This window comes from Peromyscus californicus, unplaced genomic scaffold, assembly GCF_007827085.1.
Source record: "Peromyscus californicus insignis strain IS unplaced genomic scaffold, ASM782708v3 Scaffold_11__1_contigs__length_118956290, whole genome shotgun sequence".
NCBI classification, from domain to species: Eukaryota; Metazoa; Chordata; class Mammalia; order Rodentia; family Cricetidae; genus Peromyscus; species Peromyscus californicus.
The window spans coordinates 36,176,371-36,194,335 of record NW_026294402.1 but is presented as its reverse complement, the minus strand read 5'-3'; the positions used below and the strand labels follow the sequence as shown (position 1 = coordinate 36,194,335).

At 45.1% G+C, this 17,965-nt stretch overlaps 1 protein-coding gene across 1 annotated transcript in view; it reads left to right on the top strand.

Moving 5' to 3' along the window:
• Positions 1–17,965, top strand: part of Sorl1 (sortilin related receptor 1) — a 170,253-nt gene that overhangs the window by 74,818 nt on the left and 77,470 nt on the right. The window contains exons 13-16 of the mRNA XM_052757426.1: positions 6,619–6,797; positions 9,310–9,496; positions 13,339–13,467; positions 13,931–14,016. Coding sequence (XP_052613386.1) covers positions 6,619–6,797; positions 9,310–9,496; positions 13,339–13,467; positions 13,931–14,016 — 581 coding nt within the window. The remainder of the gene's footprint in view (positions 1–6,618; positions 6,798–9,309; positions 9,497–13,338; positions 13,468–13,930; positions 14,017–17,965) is intronic.

Sequence of the window (17,965 nt, the reverse complement as noted above, 5' to 3'; positions counted from 1 at the left end):
GAGCATAGTTCTCTGGTAAGAGAAAGTTTGAGTTCTCTGCACTTCAGGTTCCATTCCATGGGTTTGGGTTCTGTCCCCTGGAATCACATGACAGATACTTCCTTTTATCTGAAAACCTCAGACTTTTGAGGACCCCACCTTTGTAATCCTGAGTGTCTTTCATCCTATGGGAAACACCCCCATTTCCTTGTCTACTGTTGGACCCTGAGTCTTCACATATGATATCATTACATTAAGATGTGGGGCTCAGATCTGACTTCCATAGTGTGAACCATGCAGAAGGATTAATACCTACTGCTTCTGGACACTTTCTACAAAAAAACCCTTAAGACCAAATTTACACTTTTTCTTGATGTGTAACCCAGGCTGTCTTCCAACTTGAGATCCCCCTGCCTCAGCCTTTCCAGTGCTGAGATGACAGATGTACACCAACATTCCTGGCACTTTAAAACTGGTGACTCTCACTCATATTTTTGTTTATTGAGAAACCATGTATATACCACAGTATCTTTGGATCTTAATCAGTTCTTAGTGACTCATGTCAAAATGCTTTTTCACCACCCCAAAGGTGCCCATGCAGGCACCCCCCCTTGGGTGCTTCGCTCCATCCCTCCTGCCTGTTACATGCAGTCTCTGGCTTATTATTGCCCTAAGACTAGTTTTCAGAGTTGCATCTATTCATTTTTTATAGGATATATGTGTATGTGTGTTCACATGTGTGAAGTGTGTTTGTATGCAGTCATATGTGAACCTTTGTGCATGTGCATGTGAAGTCTCAAGGTCAATATTAGGAATTTTCTTTGTGCTTTTACCTAGTTCTTTGAGGCAAGATCTCTCAGCCCAGCTCAGAGCTTGCTGATACAGCTTATCTCCTTAGCCATTTTGCCCCATGGATTTAATTTCTCTTTCTGCATTCTGAGGTTAGGATTACAGGAGGGACACCATGCCAACATGCCATTGACATGGATTCTCTGGATCTAAACTCTAGTTCTCTTGCTTGGGTGGCATGAGCATTAACTGCTGACTCCCCCTCACCCAGCGTTTCATTTTTAGGATTTGTTCACCATATAACTTTTGTCAGTAGCCAAATTCAGGTCAACTAAACCTCCAGCTCTTATTAAAGGGCAGATATCTCCTCTAGTAAATTAGAACAGGTAAGTCTTGAGAACTTCATGTGGAAGTTAATTTTCTCCTTTTGGTTATTCTTTGGATGCCTGAAAGCATTTAAATTTACTTTTAGCACTTTAAAAATATATTTGTACAATTGGCCTTATGCCCTTTGCAAATCCTGTAGAGTCACATTCAAGTTCCCTGTCTAAACTTCTGACCAGAGTGTGGAGCTCTGTGAGAAATTGAAATCTTATTTTGGTTTGTGATGAAATATATATCAGCCCACTTCAGATTATTTCACCAGCAATGAATGAATGTTATCTGTGTGGTCCTCACAGATCTCCTTAAAAAAAATTGTTCTCACATCATCATCCTTGTTATCGTTGGTTTTGATTATTAACTTGATGGGATTTGGAATCACCATGGAAACAAATCTCTGAGCATGTAAGAGGGATTAGCTCAATTAGGTTAATTGATGTGGGAGGTACCAGTTCATTGGCTAGAGTCTTGGACTGAATGAAGAGGAGAAAGTAAGCTGAGGCCCACGTTCATCACTCCATGTTGATGCAATGTGACCAGGTGCCCCCAGGTTCTACCGCCCCGACCTCCCTTCAGACTGTGAGCCACATCAAACCCACCCTTAGGTTGCTTCTGTTCAGTGTTGCTTTGTCATAGCAACAAGATCAGTAACTGATAACAATTCTTTGTTCAAATCAAGAAGAATAGGAAGGAAAGGAAATGGGTTTGCTGGTTGTGACAAGAAACCATTGAGTTCTCAGCTGTGGCTTCCTTTTGCATAAGTGCTTTTATAACCCTTCTCAAAACTTCCTTTTCTTCTTCTGCCTTTTTTTTTTTTCTGGTGTTTTGAGACAGTGTTTCTCTCTGTCTCTTCAGAGCCTGTCCTGGACTTGACCTGTAGACCAAGCTGGCCTTGAACTCAGAGAACTCAGAGATCAGCCTGCCTCTGCCTCCCATGTGCTGGGATTAAAGGCGTGCGCCGCCGCCACCGCCACCACCACCACCACCACCCAGCCTACCTTTTCTTCTTTAGGTAGACAGAGTGTTCCTCTTCCGTCTTTAGGGCCTGTTCTGCCTGACTCCTGCAGAAATTATTGAAAAGGACTGATTGTTTTCTCTTGATCTCTCCTTGTTCCCTAGTAGGTATCCATTTTGTTCCTTTTCCTTTAGAAATAAAAATTCTTTGTAAAATCTTCTTTCTTTATACTATTGGCCATGAGAACAATGATCTTGTTATAATCCTCTACAGAAGTTAACTAGCCTTCCAACCAGCCTTCTACCCCACCAGTCTTCTGCCCCTCTGGCCTGCTGACCCACCAGCCCTCTGGCCTTCCAGCCCACTGACAATAATCTACTAGGTATTTCAGTAATTTGAATCATGAGTCCTGACTCTTGAACTATCTCGTTTCTCTTCCATGACTTCTAACTGTCCAGCACCATGGCAGTAGTGAACTTCCAGGAAGTTGACTTCTGTTTAATCTTCTCATAAATCTTTTTTTTTTTTTGGTTTTTCGAGACAGGGTTTCTCTGTGTAGCTTTGCGCCTTTTCCTGGAACTCACTTGGTAGCCCAGGCTGGCCTTGAACTCACAGAGATTCGCCTGGCTCTGCCTCCCGAGAGCTGGGATTAAAGGCGTGCGCCACCACCGCCCGGCTCATAAATCTTTTGATCGTGATGATATGTCTCTTTTCATTTTGATTGAACATGTTAACTATATACAATTACATGCATACAATTACATGCTAATTACATACAAACCTTTTTCTTTCACTTTTCCTAGAATTTAGGACTTTTAGTTTTACTCCCCCAGGACTCAAAAATTTGACACGAATTTTTGGACAACCTCATTCAATCCCAACACCTCCTCTCATATTGAGATTTGTGAACTGATCTCTCTACATCCGGAGGCTAAACCAAGTGATGGGGTCTGCAGCCGCCAAGGTCACTGGAGGACTAAGTAATTTGGCTCTTTCTGTCAACCACATGATAATATAATGTGTTTAGTAATTACTTTTGCTTCCCCCCTTTAAAGTATGTAGTTACATGTTCTGTTTTATATTGATGTATATCTGACGTTCCTATCCTCTTGGGAGTTTTTAACCATGTGCCAATTTTTTTTTCTAAACAGTTTGTATTCTTCATTAATAAGTAGAATAAGGATCAAGATGCTGCATAATCATTTGTAACTTAAAAATGTACAGACAGGGGCTTGGGAGATGGCTCAGTGGGTACAGTGGTTGTTGTACAAGTGTGAAGACCGGAACTTGGATCCCCAGCATCCATGTAGAATGGCAGGCATGGTGGTGCACCCCTGTAACTTCAGCCCTCTGGAGTGGGGCAGAGATAGAGGATGATCTCATTAGACAACTAGGCTAGCCTGTTGGTGAGCTCCAGGGTCAGTAAGAAAGTATCCCTGTGTCAAAAAATAAGGTGGGGAGTGATGGATACACATGACAACTTCAAGTTGACCTCTTGCCTCCACACATATATGCATGTGTATGTGCAGTTCTACACACATGCATGCACACACACACACACACACACACACACGTACACACACAGAAAGGAAGGAAGGAAGGAAGGAAGGAAGGAAGGAAGGAAGGAAGGAAGGAAAGAAAACAAAAATGGAAGAAAAGAAATTTGTAATTTTTTTCCTTGCCTCTTGTTATTTTAATTTCACTGGTAAGCCCTGTCTTTGGTATCAGAACGTTGCGATTAGTCCGACCTAGATGTCCCCTTAGCTGTTGCTGTTGTTAGATGTCCTCCCTTTCTTCAACATCCTGAAAAATGCCATGTTCCAGACGTGGTTGTGCTTGGCCACACACCTGCTCGTTTGTCTCCTTCATGACTTACTGTCTGCGTCTTCTGGGAATCTATAAAGAAATGATTCATTTCTTGGGGTTGTCTTTGGTTGGAAGAGCTCTTAAATGGAATTAACTTGGCCATGTTGAAATAATACGTGGACTTCCTATGTCATCATTGAATAGGTGGACCACTCCAAGCATGTATGATTAATGGTCCAACTCTGAAGGTAGCTTTAGTAGTGGTACTGAGCCTACAGCTTCTTAACATTAGTAAAAAAGCAAGGGATTAGTGAATTAACCATATCTGATTAAATCTCACTTAAACTCCAAGCACGACAACTGGATGAGAATTTACTCTCACATCTGACCTGTGCTGGATGGGGGCACTTAGTCCCCCAGTGACCCAGGTGGCTGCAGACCCCATCACTTGGTTTAGCCTCCAGGTGTAGAGAGATCAGTTCACAAATCTCAATATGAGAGGACGTGTTGGGATTGAGTGAGGTTGTCTAAAGATTCGTGTCAAATTTTTGAGTCCTGGGGGAGTAAAACTGAAATCCCTAAATTCTAGGAAAAGTGAAAGAAAAAGGTTTGTATGTAATTAGAATTTTGTGGAAACCCCTGGTAGCCCCTGGGTTCTAAAGAAAACTTGAATCCAGTGGTTATCACAGCTCATTGACTAACAAAGGATATTTAAAGTTTGGGGCAAGGGTTCTGGGCTCCTGAATGATACCCTATGCTTTGTGAGACAGTTTAAAAGTAGTGTAATCACTCTGTGTGTGTGTGTGTGTGTGTGTGTGTGTGTGTGTGTGTGTGTGTGTGTGTATTTGTGAGCTTGTCTTTTTCTGACTCAGTGCCTGTTTTCCTAGTGCCTTCTTTAATTTTTGCAAACGCAGGGGAGCTGAGAACAATGTAGAGAATACTCTGGTAATCTTTACTAAATGCCAGCTTGCTTAGCTTCCTTTATCTGTGTATTTATCTGTCTTCTCCATTATCTTCTTTGAGCTCGAATCATTTGAGGAGCAGTTACAGACACCCGTCCTTTCATGGCTTAATGTGTACATAAACATCTCTGATACGTAAAGACGTTTCCCTATTTGATCACATTTAAGAAAACTAAGATGGACTAAATACCTCTCCCTGGCTATTTGCTCAGTTGTCTGGGATTGCTAATGATGATGGCTTCAGGGTTCAATCGTTGTACAACTACACCCTAGGCTGGATTTACACATTGCCTTGTGACAGGCCCTCTCTGATATTTTATTTGCTTGGCTTTGATCATAATGAAAATTCAGGGAAAAAAAAATGAATCGCATGCATGTGTGCATCTGTGTGTCTGTGTCTGTGTGTGCGCACATGCTTGGGTAGTCATATGTAAGTGGTGCATGCATGTCACAGCATGTGTGGAGGTCAGAAGACAAGCTCTGGAGTTGGTCCTCGCCTTTCACCTTGTTAGAAGCGGGGTCTCCTTGTTGTTCACCAGGCTAGCTGGCCCACGAGCTTCCTGGGATTCTCTTGTCTCCACCTCCTAAGTTGCTGTAGGAGTGCTGGGATTACAGAAGCGTGCCACTGTGTCCAGCTTTCCACGAGTCTGGGGGATCTGAACTGAGATCTTTATATTTGCATGTGAAGTGCTTTTCCCCACTGCGCCATCTCCTCAGCCCTGGTGGATGTGTATCTAAGGATATAAAAGCAGTTGTCATCAACGCTGTCCCACATCCTAGATTTGATCTGTTGAACTGACTGTCCACTGAGAGGTTGTGCTGAATAAGGATGCATGTGGTATCTGATGGCCACTGTTGGTGGTGCTAAGTGTGGGTAAGGGAGTGGCTCATTGCTCTCCATGAAGTTGTATTTCCCCCAGCAGTGAATGGTTAGTTTGTGGGTTGATATCTTTAGACCACATGGGCATCTTAGTCCCCTGAAATTTCACACGGTGATTTTAGCATCCAGTGATGATCCTTGTCTGATTTGATTATCCCAGTGGTGATTACAGAAGGATAACGCTATACATTCTGTTGTTACTTTTTTTTTTTTTTTTTTTTTTTTTTTCGAGACAGGGTTTCTCTGTGTAGCTTTGTGCCTTTCCTGGAACTTACTTGGTAGTCCAGGCTGGCCTCGAACTCACAGAGATCCGCCTGGCTCTGCCTCCCAAGCTGTTGTTACTTTTTAATGATGTTAGGGGATGTACCAATATAAGATAAAAAAAAAAAATCTTTCTTCCCCTCCCTCCCTACTTCCCTCCTCTTTCTGTCTCTGTCTCTGTCTCTATTTTTCTGTCTCTCAGCATTGGTAGAGATACATGCCATACTTTTATTCACTATGTTATGTTACCAACATCTTTCTCTTCTGTGCTAAAATTTTCCTAAATTTGGTTGTTCAGAGTCCTATCAGCTAGTTCCTGTGTCTTTTTTTTTTTTTTTTTTTTTTTTTTTTAGAAGGGGCATATCAGAGATTGAGTCCAACACTGAGTGACACCCCAGTTCATGTATTCTTTTTAGGTGACAGCATTTGTCCCTAACACTCAAAACACCTGCCTTTCTGACACAGCCATAAACTTACTCTGAGGTGACCAGGTGGTCATTTCCTCTTAGTGGAGTGCTGGTTATGATCACTAATGATGTGTGTGGAAACTGAGGCCTGCCTTCCAGGAATGTAACCTCAAGCCTCCTTTTGCTTGCGTTGGGCAGGTACAGCACCAATGAGGGGGAGACCTGGAAGACATTTGTCTTCTCCGAGAAGCCTGTGTTTGTGTATGGTCTTCTCACAGAACCTGGAGAGAAAAGTACCGTCTTCACCATCTTTGGCTCCAATAAGGAGAATGTCCACAGCTGGCTCATCCTGCAGGTCAATGCCACTGATGCCTTGGGTAAGCCATTCATTGCCTCCTGGGCTCTGGTCACAGACATAACGACTGACTGTTGGGAGTGTACAGAGCAGCAGCGTAGATACAGTATCTTCAGTTTGTGATTCACTAGGGGTGTTGTGCCCAAGTGAGTGAGTGAAAGACACCGGGCACAGGTGCCCTGCCTGCAGGGCTTCAACGGGTTCTTGACCACCCTAAGGAGGGAATGTAGGGACAGGAGATACAAAGGAAATACACCAAGTCTAGATTCTGATCAAGGTTCAACTTTATTTTTCTCCAGGAGGGTTTATATAGTTCCTGCAGGGTGGGGGGAGCAAGAAGCTGTCATCTGCATAAGGTGGGGCAAGCTAACAGGATGTTTGTATAGGATGTTTACAGGGTGAAAGGGTCAAGGGCTCTGACTCAATGTCCTGTTGCTAGGCAACCTGACTGTAAGATGATCTAGTTCCCTGTCTTATGGGGGGGGTTCTGTATTTTTCCACTAATTAGAGATTCTATCCTTGTCCCTGACACACAGGTGCTCACTGGTTTATTCAATTTTAAGGGACTGTTCATGATTCTGTGTGTCTTGATTTCCTTGTGCAGTACCTGGCATGTGGTATGTCTAAATATATATCTGTTAAAAGTGTGGATGGATAGATGGAAATGAGTTTTCCAAACTAGAGGACCTATTCAGTGGGTATGTCTCTGTTAGTTCTCTATCAGGGAAAAGGCAGAAAACATTATTTTGGCTTGTGGTTTTGGTCCATAGTTCCTTGACATTTTCACTTAGGCTATGCTAGGAGAAGTCTTCTTATCTCATAGTGTCCGGCGGCAAAGAAAGAGAGAGGAGAAGAGGGAGAGGCTGGGATGCCAATGCATTCGTTAAGATCACACTCCTGATGACCTTACTTCTCTCCTCTAGGCCTCATTTCCTAAAAGTGCCACTACTTACCCATAGTGCCATGGGCCAGGGTCTTCAGGAGCATTCATGATGCACAATAGCACTGGTTTGATTCAGGGTCCTTTGAAGGCTGTCTGGGGTCTAGTTAGATCTGCTGGTGCCCATGAGATCCTTAAGCAGGGAGGACTGATGGACAGAGGCTCTTTCGTATTGCCGCATCGACCTCTGCCCTTCCTCTCCTCTACTTAGCTGATATTACCCTAGCTGTCCAGAGAGCCTCCTGGGTCTTCTTCCTGCCGTCCAGCCTCGGCCTCAGGATCTAGCCCCTGTGCTGATAGCATCTCAATCAGAAGATGCCTCTCTTCTTTATGCTCCGAAATAAGCGTATCCAGCATGTCTTGAGTTATATATCTGTGCCTGCAATCATGTACCATGTTCCATCACCTAGTTATAAGGACTTTTCCTGTGCGCATTTTTATTTCACCCACCGAGTTTCTTTATTGCCTCACAGACGGTAGGGTTTTTAATAATTCCTTGCTAATTTGAATGGCAATGTATTGACAGGTATGCATCAGCTTTGGGTAATATTTAACCTGACACATGTATAAAAAAGATATGAGGCACCAATCTAGACATAAGCATAGAACTCCCATAGGCACACGACTGACATTTTAAATGGATGTGGGCTGGTAGAATAAGTGTGAAGTTACCTTGTCATTCCCAGTCTCTCTACATAAAGATCTGTACCATCAAGTAGGGCAAACACATTCTTCAGTGCTCGCAGCCCATGCTACCAGATGCACCTTCATCCTAAGGAAGCAGGATGGGCCAGCAGTACCCCTACATCACCTATCAGAGTGTCCCCTTTCCCTAGGAGGGAACTCGGCCCCACCCTCACCCCGGCACCTATTTATAAACTTGGCTAAGTATTGGTATATTCCAGAATTCCAGGACTGGGGAAGTTGAGGCATGGGGATCAGGAGTTTGCAGTTTACCTGAACTCTCTAGATAGAGCCTCTCTTTAACAAAATATGGAAGTAAGCCGGCAAGCCACCCCAAACTCTGGGCCAGTGAGATGGTTCAGCAGTTAAACGTGCTTGCTGTGTAGGCCTGGGGAACTGAGTTCGATCCTGGGAGCCCATGGAAAGGTGGAAGGAGAGAACTGACTCCACAAAGTTGTCCTCTGGCCTCCACATGTATACCAGGGCACACATGCACAGAATAAATAAGTTTAAAATAATCCCCAGAACACACCACACACACACACACACACACACACACACACACACACACACACACACACCACACTGCACAAATCAACCAAAAATAAATAGCAATCACCCATCCCCCTCTCAAGTGCCTCAAATTTTATGATTCAGAAGTTTGGATAGTGTCAAATGTGACTACAACTTCACAGCTTTCTCAGAGGAGCACCTCTGTGATAGTGGTGTTGCCTTGAACTCGGGGCTACTGCCCACCCTCAGCACACAGTGACTAGAAATGGGTAGCTTTGAGCTCTGCACTTGCTGGGTGGCCACAGAGACACCAGAAGTGGAGGGCTGAACGGTGGGGAGACGGGAAACCCTGCACAGCCTGGATCTGATGCTATGCTCTGCCCTTTTCTGTTCTCAGGGGTTCCCTGCACCGAAAACGACTACAAGCTGTGGTCCCCGTCTGATGAGCGGGGAAATGAGTGTTTGCTGGGACACAAGACAGTTTTCAAAAGGAGGACGCCCCACGCAACATGCTTTAACGGGGAAGACTTTGACCGGCCGGTGGTCGTGTCCAACTGCTCCTGCACCCGGGAGGACTATGAATGGTTTGTTCCTCCTCCGTGGCCGGGACCTTGAGTTGTGCCGTCTCTGCTCTGCAGTGTGAGGCTAAACGATGGAGAACATGCTCTCTTTCTCTGAGGAAGGGAATGGCATTCAGTGAGCATGCTTTCTGAGGCAGGAACTGCGTGAGGCACTTTTTGCTTATGTTGTCTTCTAATTCTACATCCGTGCAGTTCAGTAGAGGTGTGGCTTCCCAAACCTTCAGTCATTTCTGTAGGGACTCTTAGTCAGGGTTTGTTTCTAGGAGGATCCCTAAAGGGAATACACCGAAAGACCCATTTTGGGGAACTTGTTTTCTATATAGATCTCCTTCACTAGAGAGGACTTATTTTCTTATCTGAAATGGGGGGGGGGCGGTGTTTGTATGTATCATTTTTGCATCATTTATTATTGCTTGAGGACACTCTCCAAAGCATGTCTGGGATTTGTTAAATGGAAGTGACATATGCAAGAGTCACTGTGACAGGTGGTGAGAAGCCACCTCAGAGCAAGAGTAACTGCCTTCAGTGTGGAAGGAAAGAGAAGGCTGTGATTTGCAGTAGGAAAATTGGGATTTCTGGAGATGTTGAGCTGGGCTTCAGGGAAGCATCAGGCTATGTGGACAGGGCACCATCAGGCCATGTGGCAGCAGTGTGGTGATGTGGGGGCCGGAGAGTGCCTGTGACTGTCAGTCTGTTTCGGATGACTGGGTTGAGGTGGTGTGGAGGTGGAGTCAGGGAGTGGAGATGAGGTAGAAAAGATGACAGGCAGTGGGAGGAAGTGGGGGCCCTGCAGGAGAGGGACCTCATTCTGGAGGCAGGAGGAGCCTCGAAGGCCTCTGGAGAGAGTTGAGCTGAGCAGAGCTTAGCTGTAGACGGTTCCTGCTCTTGGGTGCACAGTATCCAGTCCCTTCTGTCAGGTGCGGCTAGAGCGTGGGCTTTCCGCCTACTCAGAGTGTTTGTTTCCATGGTGGTTGAGGCACGAACTACGTTTTACCTTTGGCGTCATTGTACTTGGCCAGCCAAAGCCAGAGCCCTCTGGTATGTGCTAGACCAGAGGTTGGAAGAGGGCCCCATGATGAATGTTCTAGGCTTTGTAAGCCATATGGTTCCACGGATGCTACTCAGCTGTGCCTCTGGTAGTGCCTACAGATGAAAGAAAGACATCCTTGATGAAGGGATCTGGTTGTGATCCAGAAAATCCTGGTTTCATGAAAACAGCCAACTAGATTTGGCCAAGAACATGTGGGTCTTGATAAAATACAAATGCTGACCCAGGGGTTCAAGCAGGCTCCAGGTGCTAGACCCTACTCCTTTGTGTTCACTCTTATTTCAGGTTTCAATAGGAGTGCCACCTGCATCTGGAATCTGTAGGGTGTTTTGGAGCTAGCCTCCTCCAGACACGAAAGGTGACTATACCAAGAAATAAAATTAAGACGAAGTAAAAAGTTACTTGAGGAAATCAAGCAGAACATTTGCTTCCTTCCTAGTTGATGTTTTGCTTTTTGAAAAAGAAATATAAAAGTTCCCTCCCACAAAACAAGCCAAAGCTCAGTCTTCCAGGAAGACTGGCTAGGCTGCTGCTGGTTTGCTAGAACTTGCGTGGTACTTATTTCTGCTGGGTGCTGAGTCTTTATTATAGGCCAGGAAAACCACCTCTTTGCCCCTTGTGGCACTGCAGAAATGCTGAAGGGCCCATTGATGTTTGCTGTGGCTTCCAGAAAGGGGCCATTCTGGTCATATGACTCTGGAGAATATTCTATGGATTAGACTATGGCATTGAGAGAGGAAATGGTCCCAAGACACCATGAGAGATGAGATGAGGACATGCCAGCTGTGGTGATACCTGTCCATGGGTTGAGTCATTGGTGGACCATTGTGTTTGCAAGCCAGGTGAATTCTGATAGCCCTTTCAGACCATAGCGGGACACCAAACTATTGTTGGACATGTCCTCTGATTTCAAGAGTGGTTTCTTTGACATCTTTTTATTTCTCCACATTGCCAGAACATGACACGCAGCTTTCAAATTCTTAGGTGCAACCCTTAGTAAGCAACAGAGTTCATGTTGTAACCCATTGTCCACACATATGTGTATATGCAGATCCACGTTTACTGCACATGTAATTGAAACAGTTTTTATGGGACAGTTACTTTTAAACATGTGATGGTTTTTGCAGTCTTTCATTATTTGTGGGAGAGTAGGAAGACGTTGTGACCCGCAGACCAGGAAACCTGCCTCCCAACTGGGTGCCTTGCTAGGGAGGCAAACAAGCAATGCCCTAGTACTCCAGCTCAGATCCTCATAGAGTAGCCATTTAGTAACAAATGGGTGGACTGAAAGAGAGAGAGTGATAAAAATCACTGCCCTTGGAACAGTTCTCCACAGATCACTAAGAGTGGATTTACAATGCAGACTACTTTGCCCTGTAATTTGGTTGTACTTTTAATCTAGGAAATATTTAATTAATGTTGATGAACTCAACATTGACTTTGTTGGGAAATGAAGTTTTTGGGGGTCAAGCTTGTGAGTATAATTTCTATGACGTAAAGAACCAGTAGCTTGAATCAAGTCTTGAAAAACACAGTACAGCTTTACTCTCCAAGTGGGAGAAGTACAGCCTTACTCTCCAACTGGAGAAGCCATGGGGATGGCGGGAGACTTAGAATTCAGCTAGCATTTGCCTGCTTCACCACCAGGCTGTGAGTTTGACTCATGTGGTCTCCAGATCACAGGATGAACTAAACTGTCATCTCCCCAAGTTCAGGGTGAGACATCCAGGTGATTTAGACAGTATGGGAACAGGGTCTTCAGTGACACGAAATTCTTAGTCACAATGATTTTTAAGGCTAGGAAGTTATAGATCACATACCTGGCATGGACAAGGTCCTGAGTTTGATCCCCAGCACTTCAAAAATAAAATTTTTTTTAAAGGTTTTTCGTTTTAAATTCTTCTTTTAATTCTCCCAGTGAGCCAAGGAGGAAGTATCGAGGTCTTTAAGTATTGGCTAATGCACTCTTTGTGTGTGTGTGTGTGTGTGTGTGTGTGTGTGTGTGTGTGTGGTGTGCACCTGTCAATGGCACATATGTGGGAAGTCAGAAGACAACTTCTGGGAGCTGCTTCTTTCCTACCTTGGTTCCGAGGCCGAGTCTCTTGGCTTTGCTCAGTGTATGCCGGGTTGGCTAGCTCTAAGCTTGTAACCAATTCTCCTAGCTCCTCCCTTCTTGGAATAGGAGTGCTGGGATTACAGACAGGCACCACTGCGGCCTGCATTTTACACGGTGCCCCGCTTGTGGTCAGGAGCTTTTACCTGCCATCACCCTGTCTCCATTTTATTTATCTATTTGGAAATACAGTCTTGTATTCCAGACTGGCTTCAAGTCTTCTTCGAATCAGCTTCTCATTGTCTTGCCTCTACTTCCCAGGTTTGTACCCTCATATCTAGGGCTGGTATTGAACCCAAGGCCTTGTGCGTGCTAGGCAAGCACTCTACCAACAGAGCTATGGCCTCAGCCCCACTGTTCCCTTTTAACCAAGAACAAACAGGCCCTGAGTCTGGATAGGTAGCTGAAAGTAGATGAGATTTTTCTTTGGCATGATGGCTTGCATCCTTTTTGTCTGCTTAGGGTATGTAGCAGTGGCTCTTCGGATGGGGCTCTTAGGCAAGGTTTTTTTTTTTTTTTTATGCAGATGTAGCTTAGTATAACAAAGTGGTTGTTCTTTAAAGGGCCTGTTGTGTAGCCCATATAATGTAAGTACTAGATGGAGTATAGAGGTGGCAGGGTTGGTTCTGAAGTGCCTGAAGGGTATGTACCCATGGTCTAAATGAATTCCACTTGCCTTTTCAGTGACTTTGGCTTCAAGATGAGTGAAGATCTCTCCTTAGAGGTTTGTGTTCCAGACCCTGAGTTTTCTGGGAAGCCCTACAGCCCTCCTATGCCTTGTCCCGTGGGTTCTACATACAGAAGAACGAGAGGGTATGTATCACACAGTTGGCTGAGTCAGGCTCTCAAGGGCCTGCCAGGGGAAGGAGGGAGCTTTGAGGGTCACATGACTCTGCCCACACCCTAAATGCTCAAACCCCTAGTTACAGACTGCAGGTGGCTGTAAACTTTGTAAACTAATGGTGTCTGCAGAGTCTCCTATTCCCAGTGAGAGAACACGGTCTGCAAGCTTTCCTCAGTATCCTCAGCTGGGGAAACATCTTCAGAGGCGTTTATAGAAGAGAGATATTTTTAAGTGTTTCCCCAAGCAGTGCATTACATTGTGTGGGTCTGCCCACTCTAAATAATTACAAGCAAAACTGACTCAAAGCAACTAAACACCGTCCATCTAGCTTTGTGGTTCATGGCCAGGAGTATGCGCTCAGTTGGGGGACCTCCATGACCCATATGTAGCCTCTGTGTTTCTGACTTCTTGCTTTGGTGGTGGGGGTAACAGCTATCGGAAGATTTCTGGGGACACCTGCAGTGGAGGAGATGTCGAAGCGCGTCTGGAAGGGGAGCTGGTCCCCTGTCCCCTGGCAGGTAAGATGGGCAGCCTCTTCCCTTTGCCTTCTTGAGTGCTGGTTGGGTCATTCTGGTCTCACCCACCTAGGCATGTGGCTCTTCTTAGAATTTAAGCATCATGGGAGCGCCTTTCCTAAGCTTCACGTGAAACGCATGTGTAGTCTCCCACCTTGAAAGAGAGGAGCATTTGGTGGCAGGTCAGGTTTTTTGGGGGTAGTCTGTTTGGTGTCTGTTGTATGTTGAACACTGGGAATTGGGAAGCAGTCACAGGCCTTGGTGTGTCTCTTAGTTTGTTGAAGTTGAATGTAAAGAGAATGAGGCTCCTTCTAAGCTAGCTAAGTGGTCTATTTTAATTTTATAACAAATCTTAGTTTTATTAGAATTTTCCACATTTCAATTCCTTTGTCCCTGGTTGACAGTTGAATCCTCTCTACAGCCCAGTGATGCAGAGGTCACTGGTTCTGTTGAAAACTACTGTATGTGTGACTAAGAGGAAGCAAGCAGGTTCAGAGGAAAAGATGTTCCTAGAGTCATGTGTCCAGTCACTGACAGTGGTAAAATTCAGACCTGAAGGTCCAGGATCCAAATGGCATCTAAGTGTTAGTCCTATTTCCCATGGTCACTGTGCCTAAAGATTATAAAGATATAAGTGTATTTCAGACACATTTTAAGCTGTTTAGTGGTGAAGTAACATGAGCTATTTATAATATAGACACAAAATTTGATACATTAAAAAGGAGATTGGGCTGGGGACATGGCTTAGTGGACAAGAGCTCTTGCTATATCAGCATGAGGACCTGGGTTCAAGTTCCCTGAATAAAAGCCAGGCATGATCGTGTATGTGCTTGTAAGCTCAGTGTTGTGGATGGGTGGAAACAGGAGGCTTGCTGGAGACCAGCTTAGTTCCAGGCTGAGTAAGAGATTCTGTTTAGGGAGTAAGGCTTCAAGAGATGGAGCGGGATATGTGATACTCAGCTGGGCACATAAACACATGCTCATGTGCACCACACAGACTCATACATGCACAGACACAGACACACACACAGACACAGACACACGCGTAGAGACACAAACACAGACACACATAGAGAGACACACACAGACACACAGACACAGACAGACAGACAGACACACACACACACATACACACATCCCACAGGAAATAAAAAGGGGATTGCTTGTCCTCCTTTCTTCCTTCACTGTTTCCAAGTCTTCTTCACTCAGGGCTTCCTTACTCCCTCAGAGGCTCCATCAGGCTCCTCCTTGTCAGTGAGGGCAGGTGAGAGGCCTTGGCTTTCGTCAGCAGCACTGTTGTGATGGAAGCGCCATGGGCACCCAGTGAATCATGCCACGGACACGCCATCTTCCTTCCACAGGCCGGCAGCGCGGGGCAGCCTCTTGCCAGCTTATTGCTCGTCGGCTTGCCCTGGTGTTTTCATGCTAGGCTCATTAGTCCCTTAATTTAATCTTCCATCATTACCGGGGTAATTAGCATACCTCACCGTGGAGATGTAAAAAGAACCACTAATTCAGCAGATTCCTACAAATGAGCAGATAATATTCGAGCGTTTCCCTCACGAGCCGCTGTGCTGAGGGCGTGGGTGAGGAGAGTTTGAGTGGTCGCTCTTAAGGGCCTGGAGTACATGCTTTTGTCATCAACACTTCCAGGGATCATTCAGCAAGGGACACGCTTGTTTGTTTAAAGCCATCAGTGTTGGCAAGAAAGCTATTTTCTCTACCCATAGAAGAGGAGGGAGCCCCGCCGGGGATGAAGTAAAAAAGTCTCATTTTAGGGTAGGTCATCCCCGAAATCCAAGCAAGGACGTACTCAGAGGGAAAAAAAAGATGTTTTCTAGGCCTAATGGGAACCATAACGTCTTCGCAAAGATGAGGTAGTGTGTGCATCTGGAAGGATTTTTAAAATGCAGCAATTTTTCTTCTTTATGATTACTGGGACAATGGATGTTTCTAGGCTGTGCTTATGCGTGACTGCGCCAGCCAAAGCCGCTATTCCATTTCTGGGTTAGTATCAGGGACTAAGGGAGTCCAGCCCCTCGATAGTCCCCTCCCAGGGTCCGGGAAGAATCTACAACCAGCTGATAATTAATCTTTGATGAGGAGAAATGAATCTATGTACACGAAACTCCTTAGTCCATATACTTTATTATTCTGTGTCAGTTACAAGCTTATATTCTGCTCTCATATTTAGGTCTTTTCTTGCCTGATTTCTCTCTACACTTGTCCGCAGTCCCCTCTGGGTTCTATCTTAATTCCTTCATCTTGTTCTGCCCCTTCTAGGGTCTCATCCATCTTGTTCCTTCCCATATCATCTTTTCTCCCATCTCTTTCTCTCTCCTCATCTCGTTCTTCCTCATCTTGTTGTTCCCCATCTGACTCTTCCTCATCTTCCATCTCGTTCCTCTAGTACTCTCTTCTAGCCCTTCAATCTACTTCTTCCCCATCTCTGTTTGTTCCTCTCAAGTTCTTACCCGTCTAGTTCTTCCTTTCTCTTTTCTCTTCTCCGACCCCCTGTGCCCTGGAAGTCCTGGTATATAAAGCCAGGCTTCCAGGGTCAAACGGAGGGGTGATAAGAATCACATTGAGAGACAATAACCATTAATTATCATTTGCAACCCCAAAGGGAAGTGACCAATGAGGAAATGAATTAACTAAAGGCTGAATTCAGGTAATATCTAAGAAGAGGGCTCTTATGTGCTCAACTATAATCTTAAACGTGATTGGTAGAAAATGTTAAGAATCTATAAGTTGCTAGGTCAATGGGAGAAAGTAAAACTGTCTTCTTTTTTCCTGTGGCTCCTATCTGTCCAAGCTATCTGCCATTTTTCTGCAGGGTGGGGGAAAGTGTGCTCAGTCGCTAGGCAACCTGTGTACAGCTGGATGCCTCTGGCGATAGTTAAAGGGAGATCTGGAACTGGAGGTAAGGTTTGGGAAAGGAGGAAGTAACACTTAATTGGCACATCCACCAGGCCTTCTCACACAGGTAGCCTGGATGGTTAAGTCTGTTCTTAGAGAATACAGAGGTATCTCTGATAAAGTACTCTCCTCCATCTGGGGATGGACCTGGCCGGATGCTGCTAATGATGATAATTACAGGGAGGCTTGAACTGGGGTTCTCGCTGAGCATAGCTGTCAGTGCAGGAATATCTAAATATTCCTAGAAGTGGTTAGGTAAGGAGTTAGCAGTCTATAAAGTTAATAAGGCTGTAAGAAAGAGGGGTCCGAGCTGAATTGTGTAAAGCTATTACTTAACGTTCACCTGACCTAGGTGGTGTCTCCTTGTGGAATTTACCAGGAGACTTGCATGTGGACTGTTATTACTGCTAGTCCTTGAAAGTGGCCAAGGGAGATATCTGATTCCAGAGAAAGCCTTTCCCGAGGCTGTTCTCCAAATACCTGGAATGTGTATGTCCAGAGAGTGATCAGTCCACACTGTTAGCCCTTCTTAGGGAAAAGTCAATTGGGAAAACTATGAAGGCACACGTGATTTTCATAACAGAATACAGCTGATATATAACAAGCCAAGTAACACCAAAAACTCCTTGGGATTTGGCTTCCTCTGGAGGAATTCCCTGATTCCTCCAGGTAGTGACTTTGCCATAACCAGCCGAGTTCTTATGATATATTCCTGTGGCCTGCAGCAGGTTAGGACTCCTCACGTGTGAAACACTGCACTGCATGCTACTCCAGGCCTGCCTGCCTCCTAAGCAAATTCTTTCAGTCTTCAACCATGCTGGAAGGGCACCGGTTTCTTAGAAGAAACAGAGGAGCAGTAAGGGTTCTGGGTGCTGGAGAGGGATGTGGGTCGGAAATCTCACTGCTAGGCATGTGGCTTTCGTGTTGTGACCTACGTCCTCCTGCCCCCTCCTTGGAATGACTGTCAGCCAAAAGGAGGCATTAGTTACCATGTGGCAGTGCCTTGGGTATTTTTGAAGCAAAGTGAAAATAA